Source organism: Drosophila navojoa, chromosome 4, assembly GCF_054131105.1.
Source record: "Drosophila navojoa isolate 15081-1374.11 chromosome 4, UAZ_NAV_1.0, whole genome shotgun sequence".
NCBI lineage: Eukaryota > Metazoa > Arthropoda > Insecta > Diptera > Drosophilidae > Drosophila > Drosophila navojoa.
In genome coordinates this window covers 3,851,644-3,866,185 of record NC_142892.1, presented here as the reverse complement: position 1 = coordinate 3,866,185, position 14,542 = coordinate 3,851,644, and the positions used below count along the sequence as shown (strand labels likewise).

Sequence of the window (14,542 nt, the reverse complement as noted above, 5' to 3'; positions counted from 1 at the left end):
AGAGCGGCCAACGACATCGACTGCTTTATTGATAGATTTTTCTTTTATTTTTACTTGTGCAGCCAAGTTGGTGGAGCCAAGTTTGTGCCATCATTGACATGCACTGCGAGAAATTGAGAGTGACATCCGTATATTTTAGCGCCGCACTCGGCACTCGGCAATCGCCTGGCGTCTGGCAGCAGGCGGCGCATCCTTAATGCCAGTGCATTTGTCTTCTGCTGTCCGCTTGCATTTTCATCTCTTTGCTTCATTTGAGCAACTTTGCGGTCTTTCTCCCTTCCGCCCCCCCGTCTTCACGTGAGCAAACTTAATTTATTTTCCAACTAAATCGATAGCAGACCGACTACAGCAAGGAAATATAAATAGCAATCGAGAGCAGTTGCCTTCAATGACCAAATATGCTGTCTAACGCTCGATACAATGTTGCTCATGTAAGTAGAAAGCTTGATTACACTTCGTTATATTGTGAGAATGCGTGTCTGAAGTACTCCCAGCTCATCCACTGCTGATTAACATGCTGCATTCTCCGCACACTTTGCAAGTCGAAAAGTGCAGCTGCTTGAGAAAACTTTCAGTTGCCGAATGGGCAACGCTCCAGTTTGGCAACATTTTTCAGCCATTTAAGCAGAAAATCCTTTCAAGCCGCACTCGTACATTGAAACATTATGAAATGGAAGCCAGTGAAAGAAAGCCGTAGTGGCAGCAGTCGAGCCTGAACACCTGAACAGCCTGAAAATTAGTTTGGCTTTAGCATGTCTCAAGTGCTGCACAAAATGGCCGCTGCCACGCCTCCTCGCGCCCACAATACGCCCAGTGCTGCTAATTGTGCACGTTGCTGCATATGTTTTCCATAAATTGCAACGACTCGAGTCGTCTCAACTCTCCAAAGAGGAAGAGGAAGCAGCCTTCACTCGAGTTAAATGTCGAAAAAGAGATTTGCTTATTTGTTTTGCTACATTCAGCTGGGGTTTTCTCTCTGGGCCCGGGCATATTATGCCAAGATTTAATTCACTTCTTCTGTTGGCTTTATTTCTATGTATTTTGAGCAGAGATATTTCGATGGTTTTGGATTTTTGAATGCCAAGTTGAATGGCGATGAATGTTTTATAAGAAAGCCAGACACGACTCGTTCAATGTTTTTTCTATTTTTTTTTTATTTTTTTTTTGTAATGCAAAATGCGCATCAGACATTTGTATGCATTAGCCGGGTAAAACGAACATTTTATGGCATTAACTTGCAGCAGCAGCAGCATCTAGTGGGCGTTTTAGGGTGGCTGTGCCAATGGCTTTAACACAAATATGCATGTCGGCAGAGGCAGAAATGCCTGCATAGAATTGCACTTAAATACAGAAAATTGCACACAAACATAAAAGTGCAGCACGGCGCTCATGCAGCCAGGCCAAGCAGATACAGAGAGCGAGTGGCAGGCAGACAGACGAGAGACCTAGAAACTGTGGCAGCCTGAGCCACGGCAACAGGAGCAGCAGCAGGAGCAGCAGCAGGAGTTTGCTGCTGGGCAATCCAAAGTACGTCATGAAAATCAGGAAACAGGATATATTAAGTTTGAGGAATGGGCGCTGGGCATACAAACACATCCATATGCAAATGTTGTCGCAGCAATTGGACAACTAGCCCCAAAGCCGCCAGCAACTGTAGCAGCAGCAGCGGCAGCAGCTACGCCGACAGCGCAGTCGTAAAAACTGGCCCTTGGCCTGTCGCCTGCGACAGTTTTTATTGCAGCATATAAAATAGGAGCAACACAGCAGCAGCAACAGCAGCAACAATAGCAGCAACAATAGCAGCAACAAGGACATGACAAAGTTTTCCATGCGCCTTGTTATACACTGTTCGTGCCGCCCAAAATGGGTATATATGGCAGTTGCACCTTATCGAAACTAGAGAAGTAAAGATGTAGTTAGTAAAGATATAACTATGGAGCTCAATTGCTGCCACGCACGCATAGCTGTTAATGATTAGTTAAAAAGTAATTTATATTTAAGTATTACATTTTTATAGATGAGTTGAGAATTATTCAGCACGAGATATTGAGGTAGATCAGGCTAGGAATCGACTAGCTTAGAACTCGACTAGGGTACTCATCAGGATTTTACCTGACTCATTTAAAAAAAAACGTATATATAAGGTAAATATCATATAGAGATTCCTATCATCATATTTGCTTGCGTCATCCAGATCCACATTAGTCTTTCACCTCTCTCAATTGTTTTTCTTGAAATCAAACCTTAATCATTCAGATAGATATATCAGACTTGCTCCCTTTCATTCAGAAACAGAGCATCGGATCGTCATTGCGCGCATTTCTTGTTGTTTTGCTTCTTTTTTTTTTTCAATTGGCAACCACATTTTCTATTAGTGTAAATATGCAAAGTACATGAAGACATGAGGCTCCACTTCCGTTATGAGCGTAAGCGAGAAATAACCATAAAAATGTTGAATGCTGAATGTAAAATGCAAAGTGTAACTTTGTTGCGCCCTTTGGATAAACGGAACAGTCAGAGCATGAGCTGGCTGGCTGGTGGGGTCTGCATTAGTCAGGGCAAGGGGAGATGACACTGAGCCAAGTCCAATTTTTAGCTGTTTTTGGCATTTTAAATTACGTTTGCGGCGCGCATATTAAAAATCCCTTTAGTTGGGGCTTTTCGGGTGTGTGCTGCGCCTCTTATTTTTCATTCACACTTCATTTGACGAGCGATGAAATTTAAAGCGAATCCCATTAAACGCAAATGAAAACGAAAATGGAAATGAAAATGAGAATCGAGCATGAAAGTAAAGCACAAAAAAATAGCATTTGAGAGCAAACAAGAAATATTAGCAATGCCATTTGCAACGTGGAGAAGTCGTTTGGGGGCGGGGCTCAAATTTTTTCATTCATTTATTATGGCAAGCGAGAATTTAAATTAAAAATTGATCCATTAGAAATCGAAATATATTTGTGCGCAATTCACAGTAAACTTTAAAACATTTAATGGATTAAAATGTATTAGAAACATAAAACTAAATTAGTCAACAACTATGACATTTATGACATGCAAATATCTTTCTAAATCCTATAAATTATTTATTGAACTATGTTCAACTTGGTGAAAGCCAACAAATTGTGAGCTCATGCATTATGCTGCAAATTAAACGTTTGATAAATCATGCCGAATATATGAAAATATATATGTAATAAAGACAAAAAAGGAAAACTATTGTGATAGAGGTGAGTGACAGGCTTTTGAAATACTCTGTATAATTGGGCGGGAGTGAAAATCGGCAGAAAGATTAGCAGGAGGAGTGTGAGACACTGCATTTGAATTACTTTTGAGTAAAGTTTGTTGATTTTGTATAAGATGAGAATCGGAGTGCAGCAGAAATCAACGTAGCTCACATCGATGTAAAAGTATGTAAAAGCCCCAAGGAATATATATAGACTAACTATTCCTGATGTGCTTTGCCTTCGCCTGCCCAACTAAGAAACTTTTGCGAGCTAGAGAACTCTTCTAAAGGTTATCTCTTAGTCGCACTTTTTTCAAATTATTTCATATTATTTCTATAAAATTTTATTACTCTTAAGTCTGCCTGAAAGTCTAGTCTACTAAATGAACAGCTGTGTTCTGATCATAGTACATAGCCATATTCTTTCTCCTTTCTCTCCACTTCAACTCTTTAGCTAAGCTACAGTGAAAGTTAATTTGAAATGTAATGCATATAGGGGCCGCGGCCCAGCTAGCGACTGCCCACAGGCTATCTGTTAGTCAGTCACGCCCACGCCGCTCTGCTCCTACAACAAGTTGGCTTTCTGTTGGTCGTTTCTATGATTTCAATTTGCAGGCTTATTCAAATGAGAGTGGTGGAGGGATACTCCTTGTCGACGCCGCCACATTTGCTGCTTATCAAAGACAAATATGAAATATTAATAATGCTCGGGACACGCTGCGGGGCTGTGGACTGAGGACTGTGGGGCTGTGAGCACATTAAATATGATGGGAGCAATCGCGTTGGCGAATTCGTGTGACACAGAAAAATGCAAATTTCACCGGGCGAACGGGACAGAGCTCGACTCGTATCACTTTAATGCCTTTCACTTTGATTCGCAGCCAGGCAAAATGCAACACGTGCGCTATAAATCAACTCAGCTGGAAGAGAGAACAGAAGAGGCAGAGGCAGAGTCAGGGGCAGAGGCAGCTGCACAGCGCACCTAGCGGGCTCTATGTAAGCGCACTCATTTCAAAAATCAAATCAAAAATAGTTTGAAAAGTTCCAAGTGCTTAACTCTTGGCCGAGGCGCAGAACGCGACACTAGCCTCAGCTCCTGCCCTTGCGTACCCTTCTAGCCCCAGCGGCAGGCGACAAACAATGCAACAAATTGCAGCCAACAGCCAGCCAAAGGAGCAACTTTGTAATTGTCTGGCAGAGACACGTGGGCGCCCCGGCTCTCACATATATGCTGAAGACAGTGTGAAGGCGAAGGTGTATGCCATGGAATAAAGTGCATGCCATGTTGCAGGTAATAGGCAACCATAATCATTATCATCGTCATCAACATCAACATCGTCATCATCATCGCCGTTGTCGCGACCATCGCATTTGTGGCTGCTCAACAGCCAGCGCCTCAGTTTGCCTCAGTTTGTGCGTTGACATTGTCTTTGTGGCCCGCATTGCTGAAATAGCAGGGCATTAGGCATGCCAGCCAGCCAGCGCCATATAACACTGTGCTACACAATACAGGCGCATGCCAAAGTTACAGCAGCTGCTACCTCAAAATGCCTTCAACTGCAGCCGACTGCTCAATACTCTGTCAGCCGTTCGCTGTTGAAAGGGAGAGTAAATCGAAAATGTTGAGTGAAGGGCTTTGAAATTTGAGCGAGGGTCAAGGTGGCTGAGATGGGAGTGTGCCAGAGAGGCGAGCAGTGGTTGAGCTGCATGTATGTGATTGAAAACAAAAATACTCTAAAGAGTAATCGCTGAGTTAACTTAGTTTGGCTATGTAGAGGTAAGAAAGAGAGCAGCAGCAGCAGGTATGCTTTAAAGAATACTAACAACATTCCCTGGAGTAAATTGTATGCTCTATTTCGGCAACACTCTTCTTCTTCTACTTAATATATATCTGAGCTATACTAAACTTAACTGAAAACTGAAAAATCCTCTATGCAACTTAGTCATTATTTTATTCGTTGCTCTATCTCTGACATTCTTTCTCTCTCTCTCTCTCTCTCTCTCTTTCTCACACTCGCTTTCTCCCTCACTCTATCTCCCAGACAGTCAATTCTTCTATTATTTATTAGCTTGTAGCCCAGTATAACCACCCCACTCGATCCGCAGCTCAAGTCTATTTTTTGCCATGTTCGACATTTGCCGCCGTCAAAATTTAATTGAATAAAAACTTTTTGTGTCTTCTGTTAATTTGCTTTGAATGAAGTTAAAGTTGAGCATGTGCAGGCGCTGGCCACGCCCACTCTCAAACAGTCTATATGTGTAACTAAATACATATATATATATCCCCTATAGTTAGGGGAGTTATCGCGCAGTCGGTTTGCCATTTGTGGGTGCAAATGTCAAGTTGACTTTGCCAGCTGCTCGCAGCTCAGCATGTGTGTGTGTGTGTGTGTGTGTGAGGAGGGAGTCCTTTACAGCCACCAGCTGTGGATTTAGCCTGCGCTTGATTATAGTGTTAACCCGGTGAACTTGCAGCAGGTGCGCCAATGTCAACGACAACAAGAGCTTCCATTCCATTCAAACGTCGCCAATTCAATTGCCTTGACTCGTGTGTGCAAGTGTGAGTCTGTGCGCGTGTGTGCGCGCTTTAGTATGTGTGCGTGACAGTTTAGGTGCTGCAATTGTTTGCTTAACTATTTCATAGTTATAAGAAATTTTTAATGCATTCAGTGGAGGATTACTTGGCGTATACGTAATTTCCACCAAAAGGAAACCCAGAGAAAATGAGGGACGGAGAGAGAGACTGAGAGGAGGACAAAAGAAAAATGAGAGAGCACTAGCGCATGCTGATGAGCAATTAACAAACAATTGCAACGTTTTTAGTCAAAGGCAAACACTGCGGCAAGTGTGGACACACGATAGACGAATGGGAGCGAAGGCGAGAGAATGACACGCGCGGCAAGAGAGACAAGCGAAAGGCACTGGGTGAGAGTAAGTTGGAGTCGCTCAGCTATGAAAGTGCGTAGGGAAAATGAGAGCTGGATATATATATGTAAAATGATGAGTGAAAAAGGGCTAAAGTTATTTCTTAGTTGACTAAAAACTTGACTTGACGAAACTATTGAGCGATTCAAATCTAAAACTAGATATAGTTCAATTTCAGTTACTAATTCAATTGGTTCAGCGGCTGCTGAGCAGCTAATATGCTCGCTATCACAGTGTATACGAAAAACTGCTCACATTGCATTCTTTTAGATGCAGCGCGCAAAAATTTTGCTCATAATTAAAAGCTAACAAAAGGCAAAAGTTGCCGCGTTGCCTGACAAGGCCAATGTGGGGCGGGATGGCGCTTAAGAGGGCTGCAAAAGGGGCCGTGGTATATATATATGTATGTATATAGTAGTAGTAGCTGCAACAGCAGTGAATTTCGCTGCTGTTGTCTCTGTACTTACCCGCTGCTAAAGCGCTAACAACATTTGCCATAGTGACATGCGGTGATGTTGCTGCTGTTCCTGTTGCTGTCGCTGCTGTTGCTGTTGACCCAGCATGGCTCGGACTTGCCGGCGACAATAATAATTTGGAGCCATCAGGAGCGGCAGCAGCAGTTGTTGAGTTTGGCAAAATTTCAGCTACTTGGCAAGCATCAGTGTTGTTGTTCTTGTTGCTGCTGCTGCTGCTGTTGCTGCTGCGGCGACTATTGTCAAATATTTGATGCACAGGCGGCAGCACATCTTCATAATGCAAACTATCTGGCGTAATATGCGTGGCCAGCGTTGCAGTTGTTGCTTTTGGCTCAGCGGAAGCTGTAAAGTTATACTCATCATCAATGTCAGATTCAAGCGCTGGCAATGTCAGTTGCTGCTGCTGCTGCTGCTGCTGTTGCTCTTGCTGCTGTGCTGCTGCCTGCTGTGTGGCTGCGTTGCGCTTGCGATTGTAGTACTCGTAGTTTGCTGTTGTTGCTGTTGGTGTTGCTGTTGCTGCTGCTGCTGCTGCTGTTGTCTCATCATCTGCAGCAACAACAACGGAATTCTCGCTGTCATCAGTTGTCGCCGTGACTGCTTCAGCATCCGTAGTCGTGTCTATGATTTTATCCTCAACCATAAATTGCACTTTTTTGCGTGTACTCGACGCAGACGTGGGCGTGGGCGTGGCAGATGCCGTACCCCCTGCTCCTGCTCCTGCTGCTGCTGTCGCTGTCCCCGGCGTCGTTGGCGTTGGTATATAGAACTGTGACTTGCCCGCGGGCGTCAACACAGGCGCCGTTGCAGGCGTCAAGCCGGTGTCAGGCGACAGCAAAGGAGCGTTCAGCTCCAGTGTGGTTGGCCGCTTCAGTATGGACTTGATGCCGGGCGAAGTGGGCGTCACAGTGAGCACGGTATAAGCCTCCGAGCTGTTTGAATCATCGTCAGCCGCAACGGCAACTGCAACAGTTGCCGCTGGCTGTGCATCGACGAGTGCGAGATTAGGCGATTCCTCTGGCTTCTTATTGCGCGGTGGACGCCTTGGATTGCTGGCAACTGTTGCAGCTGCGGGCGGCGTCGGCTCTGTGGCAATTATAATGCGTTCATAGCCATCGCTGGAGTCGCCAGCATCGTTCGACTTATCGCCCAGGCTAATGCGCTGACCAGCAATTGCTGCCACATTATTATTGTAGAACTTGCTGCGCTGCTGCTGCTTTTGCTGCTGCTGCTTCTGCTGCTGTTGTTGCTGTGACTGCTTTTGCAGCTGTGGCTGCTTTTGCTGCTGTTGTTGCTCGAGCTCATCCTCGTGCAGCTGTGCATCGGCCACATCAAAGTCATCATTGTTTTTGGTCTTGGCTTGGCTTTCGACTGAGATCAGTTCGTAAGGATTCACATTGCAGCGCAAGATGGAGCGACGCGAATTGCTGGCCGCCTGCCGCTTGCTGAGCAGCCCGCTGCTCTGCAGCAGCGCCTCGCTGTCCTCCTCCAGCCAGCAATCGGCCGGATCTGGCGGAGCCGTGGGCGTGCTCTTCGATGTGCGAGCTAGGGGCAGCTGGGCCCGCGTTCTGGTGCGTCCGCGCTGCATGCTCGTGGCAGTCGCTGCCGCCTTGCCATTGGACGAGGCAGCGGCTGTGGCTGTGGATGTGGCTGTGGCAGTTGTTTCGCGGCTACGTGACTTGCCTTCCTTGGCGCTTGACTCGGCGGCGCTGGGCTCCGGCGATAGCAGCCGCGTGCGTCGCATCAGGTCATAGGGATCCTTTTGTGGATCCAGAATCGTAGGACGTGACTTTTTGGTGGCGCTAACCACGCGCATTGTCGCCGCCATCGGACGGCGAACGGCAGCAGCTGCCGCTGGCAGTCGCACGGTGCCGCCGCCACTGATGGTGGCCAGGGGCAGGCGTGAACCTCTGCACTTCTTGCACACGCTCGCCTTCTTCACATCACGTTTCGTGCCGTTCAGATACTCTGCGCACGAACAGATCACAACGGCCAGTGCCGTCGCTCCGCCAGGCTCGCCATCCGTCGCAAAGATAGCCGCAGCATGCGGGTGTCCGTAGCCGTAGGAGGGGCGGGCGGGTATGCCACGCACCGTGCCATAGATCCAGGGCTCTGCGTACTTCATGGAGCGCGAGAGCGCGCTGGGCAGGAACTCATAGCCAGGCGGCGGTGCAGCAGGGGGCGGCGGCAGCTGATATGCCAGATGATGATGGGGATGATGCTGCTGCTGCTGCTGCTGTTGATGATGATATTGCAGCTGCTGCTGCTGATGCTGCAACTGCTGCTGCTGCTGTTGCTGCTGCTGCTGCTGCATGTGCAGCAGCTGAAGGGTCTGCATGCCGCCGGCTGTGGCTAGAGAAGCGTTCTTATTGTCGCTGCTGATTTTGAGCCGCTGACTCCAAGTTTTCTTTGATTTGTCATACATTGGCGTGGGCTGCAACGAGAATGGGCAGAGATATCAAAGAGTTAGTTGGATAACTTTCAGCTCGGAGCAGAGTTTAAGCAGAGTTTGTGCAACTTCACCTTTTACTAGTTGTTGCTGCTGTTGCTGTTGCTGTTGCTGTTGCCGCTGCGCTCATAATCCTCAATTTGAATTAATGGCTTTGATGTAGTTTGTCTCGTTCACTCTCACTGTCTATCTCTCTCACACTGTCTGGCTAGCTCTCGGTTTGAGTTCGTGGCTATCAACTGTTGCTGCTCGCCCGCCTGCAAAGGATATGACAGAAAATTATTAAAGCGCAACGTCCAGCGGGAAATCCGTTTAGAAAAGTTTATTATTGAAAAAGTTTAAAATGCGATTATATGTGGAGCCGGCCCGCAACCCCGCTAAGGAGGGGGCAAAGGAGGTGTGTAAGCAGCCTGGTGCTTGTCAGCCTGGAAGCAGCTGCATTAATATTTTGAGTAATTTAATGAGACGACCCGGCTGCTTACACTGTTGCCAAATAGCTGAGATTAACAAGGCCCAAGGGCCATAAATACAGGACGAGCTTAATGTGCATATATACATATATACATAGATTCTCGCTGGGAGGTATCACAAAAGGATTTTATTGAATGTTCGCCAAAGTGCTTTTGCAATATTGGTAAAAGGATCTTTAAAGACATATCTGAATAGCCTAGATCCATTTGATATATCGAGTTGTGTTATAGCAGAAAATATCTTTAAAGACCATTGAAGGCCTTTTACTTGCCTTTAATACCCTGTATAGAAATTTTGTAAGAGTGAGTTGTATAATTTTCATAATGAAGCATTATGATGGCTCTAAAGATAGCCCCGACTCAATCTAAAGTAATTGCTTTGAATGAGTAAAAAGGGTAAAGAGGTCAAAAATAACTTTGATACTTGGAATATTTGAGAGCTGGCTGGACAATATGCTCAACGAACAGTTGATCATAGTTAAACATTAAACAGCTTCTCACACTAGTCTTAGAGATTATCTGCTGCTAAATATACAGCGTATCTGTTAGCACATCACTAATCAACTAAGCATCCCCACTTGTTGCTCCTTGAGGCTGTCTCTCGCCCAATATTAATTGCAGCCTGGCTGTTGTTGTTGTTGTAGCTGTGGCTGCTATTGCGCGTATTGTTGTATCAATCAAGTTGAGAACTCAATTTCGGCCCCTAAATAGACAAGAAGTGCCCCACAAAATCCCAAGTAATTTTTTACAATTTTCACAGGCGAATCCAGCCACCCAGCCGGCAGCCCCCAGCAGCTGTCACGCCCCTTTGTCCGAGTATTCTGTGGAAATCAAATAAAGCAGTCAAAAGCATATAAACCACACTCATCTCACCTAGCCCCGCCCCGCGCATCCTGTCAAGCTGTGAAAGTTCCTTTTGAAGCTGCTTTCACTGGGCGACAGAAGCGCAACCACGAAGTGTACAAGGGAGGGGTGGATGAAGCGGAAGAGGTGCGGCTATTGGGCAATGGCGACCATTTTTGGACAACTCTGCTGTACTCATTTCTGCGGCTGTTGCTGCTGCTGCTGCTGCTGCTGATGTTGCTGCTTGCTGTCGCTGCTGTTGTTGTTGCTTGCTGTTGCTTCTGTTCTGCTGAACTTTGTTTTCATTTTTCGCGAGTGAATTTTTGGTCGTCATCGTGACCACTTTTCACAATCAGCCGCCTGCCCACAAAATCTTTGCAAGCGGCTTACAGTTCAAGTTGCTGTTGCTCCTGGTGACCAGCTCAGCTTCCTGCTGCTGGCGCGCTTCATGGTTTTGGATATTAATCAAACGCAACCGTCACCATCTCCGTCTCAGTCTTCATCTCCGGCTGCTGCTGCTTGGACCGGACACTGGCGCTATGTGGACCCTTGGACCAAACGTTGGCATACTTTAGCTTAGTTACCGTTACAATTGTTGCTGTTGTTCTCGCTTCTGTTGTTGTTGTTGTTGTTGTTCTTTTTCTTGAGGTGCTGCTGCTGCTGCCGTTGCTGTTGCTGTTGCTGCATTGCTGGCGAAACACGTCGCCGCGCGTTGAAAAATGTTGATAAATGTTGACAATTTTTCCGGCAACCACTCGTGATAAATCTAATTTTTCTCTTGCTCGCCTTATACATTGCGTTCTTATAGTTGGCACCCACGGCATTGTTGCCAGTTGCCAGTTGCCAGTTACCAGTTGTTGTTGCCGGTTGTTGTTGTTGTGACTGTTGCTCTGTTGCAGTTTTGATTACATGGCTGCCTCTCCTTGTTGTTGCTCAGTTGTTGCTGTTGTCAAGTTGTTGTCGTTGTCGTTGGCGCTGTTGCTGCTGTTGCTGTTGTTGTGTAGGTGTGAAGTAAAATTAAAAACGTGTCATTTTTTGCTTTATCGCGTGACGCCCATTTGGGCAGAATGTTGCCATGACCCAGCGCCGTTGGCGGCCCAAACGCAATAACAATAAAAATATAATACTCTAGTTTCAAAAGACGAACCGAAAATGCTCTTGCGGCTGCATACGATTACCCAAAGGATGGGTGGTTCCTAGGAATGCCATATGATATGATAAGCTACTTGAAAGCATTTGCTTAGAGTTAAGCTAAGCAGGAAGAATTATTTGGAAATGAAAGGCTTTGTTTTGCAATTGTGATAGGAGTAGCTATATATAGCATATAGCCGACCTGGCAATGAGGCTGCTTGACTGACTCACTTCATTCATATCATACACACCCCAATGGAAGCTGGAGCAAACTGCCTAGGCAACTCATAATACTCTTTACAAGCAAACAGCAGCAGCAAGAACAGCTACAAAACGCAAAATGTTTTGAGTGAAATTTGAAGCCAGGTTATTTTGAGGTGCTTGCCAAGTTCAGTTGTGGCTGCGTTCGGCTGGCTTGTGGCCAGACTAGCCGATGGTACGGCCAATAATGTGATGCAGTGGTTAAATATCTGTCATTGCGAATCTCTCAGATTTGCTTCTAATACTCTGATGAACTGCATGCAATTACACTAATTGCAGTTGTTGCCGTTGTAGCTATTTAGTTTTAGTTGCCCACTAATTGTGTCTAAGCTTGTTGAATCACTTACACACATCCCACATGCTCACATACATATACATAGTTATAATCTCTCCCCCACTCCCCCACTACCTTGCTCTGCTCAATTAGTCGTCAGACAATACATTTGCATCAGGGTTTAATTTGAACTTAAGCGGATTTACCACAATTCTCACTTGACACTCAGCCCATAATTAAGCGCCGTGATTGTCTTTTGACCAAGTTGAAAGCCGTTTTTTACGTTTGTCTACTCTCTCTCTCACTCACACTCTCTCACTGCCGTGGTGCATCATAATTTTTCACGCTCAATTGGCTGCAGCTCTCCATCTTCGCCATTTTCCATTTCCTTTTGGCCATAGTGCTCACTTTTTTTTCCTCCGTGCCAAATGCAATTTGTCATTATAAATTTACGTCAGTTTAGGCAAAGGCAAAGGCAAAGCCAGTCGCGCATCAGGGTGCAAAAAAACAAGCACGAAAACTTTTGCCCAAGCACGGAAAAACTACTACTGCATTTTCCAATATATTTTCAACTTGACTTCGCGCACAAAAGTTCTCGATTGTTGTTGCTGTTGTTGCTGTTGCTGGCGCCGGTGCCACCCACAAAACTTGGCCACAGATTGATGGTCATATAAAAAAGTAGTTAACGCAATGCCACAGTGGCTAAAAACAAATGCCAACCGAAGCATTGCACTTGTCGCAGTCACAGCTAATTGAGTGAGCTTCAGGTTAAAGTTGAGCGAATCATTTGTCAATTAAAAGAGCTCAAGACCAGCTAGAAGCATGCTTGAAACATTTAAAATGTAATTAGAGCTCACACACACACACACACACACACACACACAAGAGATGCAGCTGGCTAGGCTAAGCTGCTGCGGTTGGCGCTGCAGTGCTCATACAATAAGCGGCTTAAAAATCAGCGGAAACCTAATGAGTTAACAACTAAGTACAGCAGCGGCTCCAGCGCGGAAGGAGAGAGAGTTGCGGGCAGAACAAAGCTGAGCTGAGTTGAGTTGTGTTACGGGCGACTCACAGATCAAGGCTAACCAATGGCAACGGCAGCAGTAGCAGCAGCATCGCTTAGGTAACTAAAGACACATCAAGTATACGCACTGTGAATAAGCAATGGCAGCAGCAGCTGTAAAGCAAGCGAAAACTGAAGAGATTAAGCTGATGGAGAGGCAAATGCTCTGTATGAATCGTGAAAGGCTGACAACAAGCAGGAAATAAATCTATATAAATTATGTATAATTTATTGTTCTGTAATAAGAGATTATATACATATATTATTCAGGTATACATATATTTAATCTATTGCTCAGCAGCACCTCCCATTTCCTGCTCTTGCACCTACAGGGTATACAAATTAACAATTTAATTTAGCCGCTTTGCAGAGCATCTTAATTTATTCAGCAAGAAAAATTGGCTGAGCAATGAGCGCAGCAGGAGCGAAGCGTCGAATGTGTAGCAGCTAACGGACAGGTGAGCGATGGGCGGGTGGAGGGGCTTGCGGGTGGCGTGGAGCATGTAGCAAGTCGACGACATAATCGCCGCTTTGGGGCGCTCAATTCGCAAGCAGCTAAACACGGCTCAGGCCAAGTAAGTCGAGATGGCGCATGGGGATGAGCAGTCGGAGGAGTCGGAAGCGCTGAGTGAAATGTGCAGCAGCTGCTTAAAGAGAGCGCCGCACGCTGACGTGTGCAACGTGAAAGGACACAGAACTGGGGCACATCTGAAACTGAAAATGAAAATGAAGACGAAGATGAACTGCCGCCCAAGCTGGCAGATTGACAGGGTGATACTAGAGAAAAGGAGAGAGAGAGAGAGAGTGAGAAAATGAGGCAGCGCATGTTGCACTTTATTTATATTGAAATTAATTTATTGAAAATTCTAATAAGCCATTGTTGTTGGCACTTTTTGTGTCGCTCCGGCTGCTGTTGCATCAAGTGTCTGCTGCAGCGCCCACAAACAGTCAACAGATTTATGCTTGGACATATTAATTTATACGCTTAGACGAAAATTGTTAAGTAAATTGCTAACGCCGGGGCGGCAAAGATTTATCACAGCTAGATGCAGTTAGTGCTCAGCAGTTGCTGCAGCTCCAGCAGCAACTTTAAGTAATTTAGTTAGATGAATGCAAGCTGAAGACAGCAGGGATAGAAAGAGACACGGAGAGAGAGAGAGAGAGAGTGAAAGGGAGAGAATATGGTTACATAGTAGAGATAGGGTAAAAGAAAGTGAGTGAGAGTATGCTCTGTTTATTATGTGTGAAAGGGTATATTAAGTATGAACAATTGTTATAGCTGTGAGCGGCTTCTCTTGCTTATTTGTGGATTCGTACTGCGTCTCTACACTCCATTTTTACTCTTATGATCGTAATATCCTAACCTCTCTTTGACTATTCTATCCTATATATCTTCTATAATGAAAAGCGCCAAATTCTCTCACTAAATACTA

General features: G+C 45.5%; 1 protein-coding gene across 2 annotated transcripts in view; it reads right to left on the bottom strand.

Moving 5' to 3' along the window:
* Positions 1-14,542, bottom strand: part of RhoGEF64C (Rho guanine nucleotide exchange factor at 64C) — a 126,063-nt gene that overhangs the window by 27,027 nt on the left and 84,494 nt on the right. Inside the window, exons 3-4 of one of the 2 annotated variants that reach the window (XM_089260159.1) lie at positions 9,142-9,324; positions 6,613-9,052 (exon numbers count right to left, since the gene is read on the bottom strand). In XM_089260159.1, the coding sequence (XP_089116285.1) occupies positions 6,613-9,043 (2,431 nt within the window). In that variant the 5' untranslated portion in view covers positions 9,044-9,052; positions 9,142-9,324. The remainder of the gene's footprint in view (positions 1-6,612; positions 9,053-9,141; positions 9,325-14,542) is intronic. The other variant, XM_089260158.1, reaches the window with a different exon arrangement.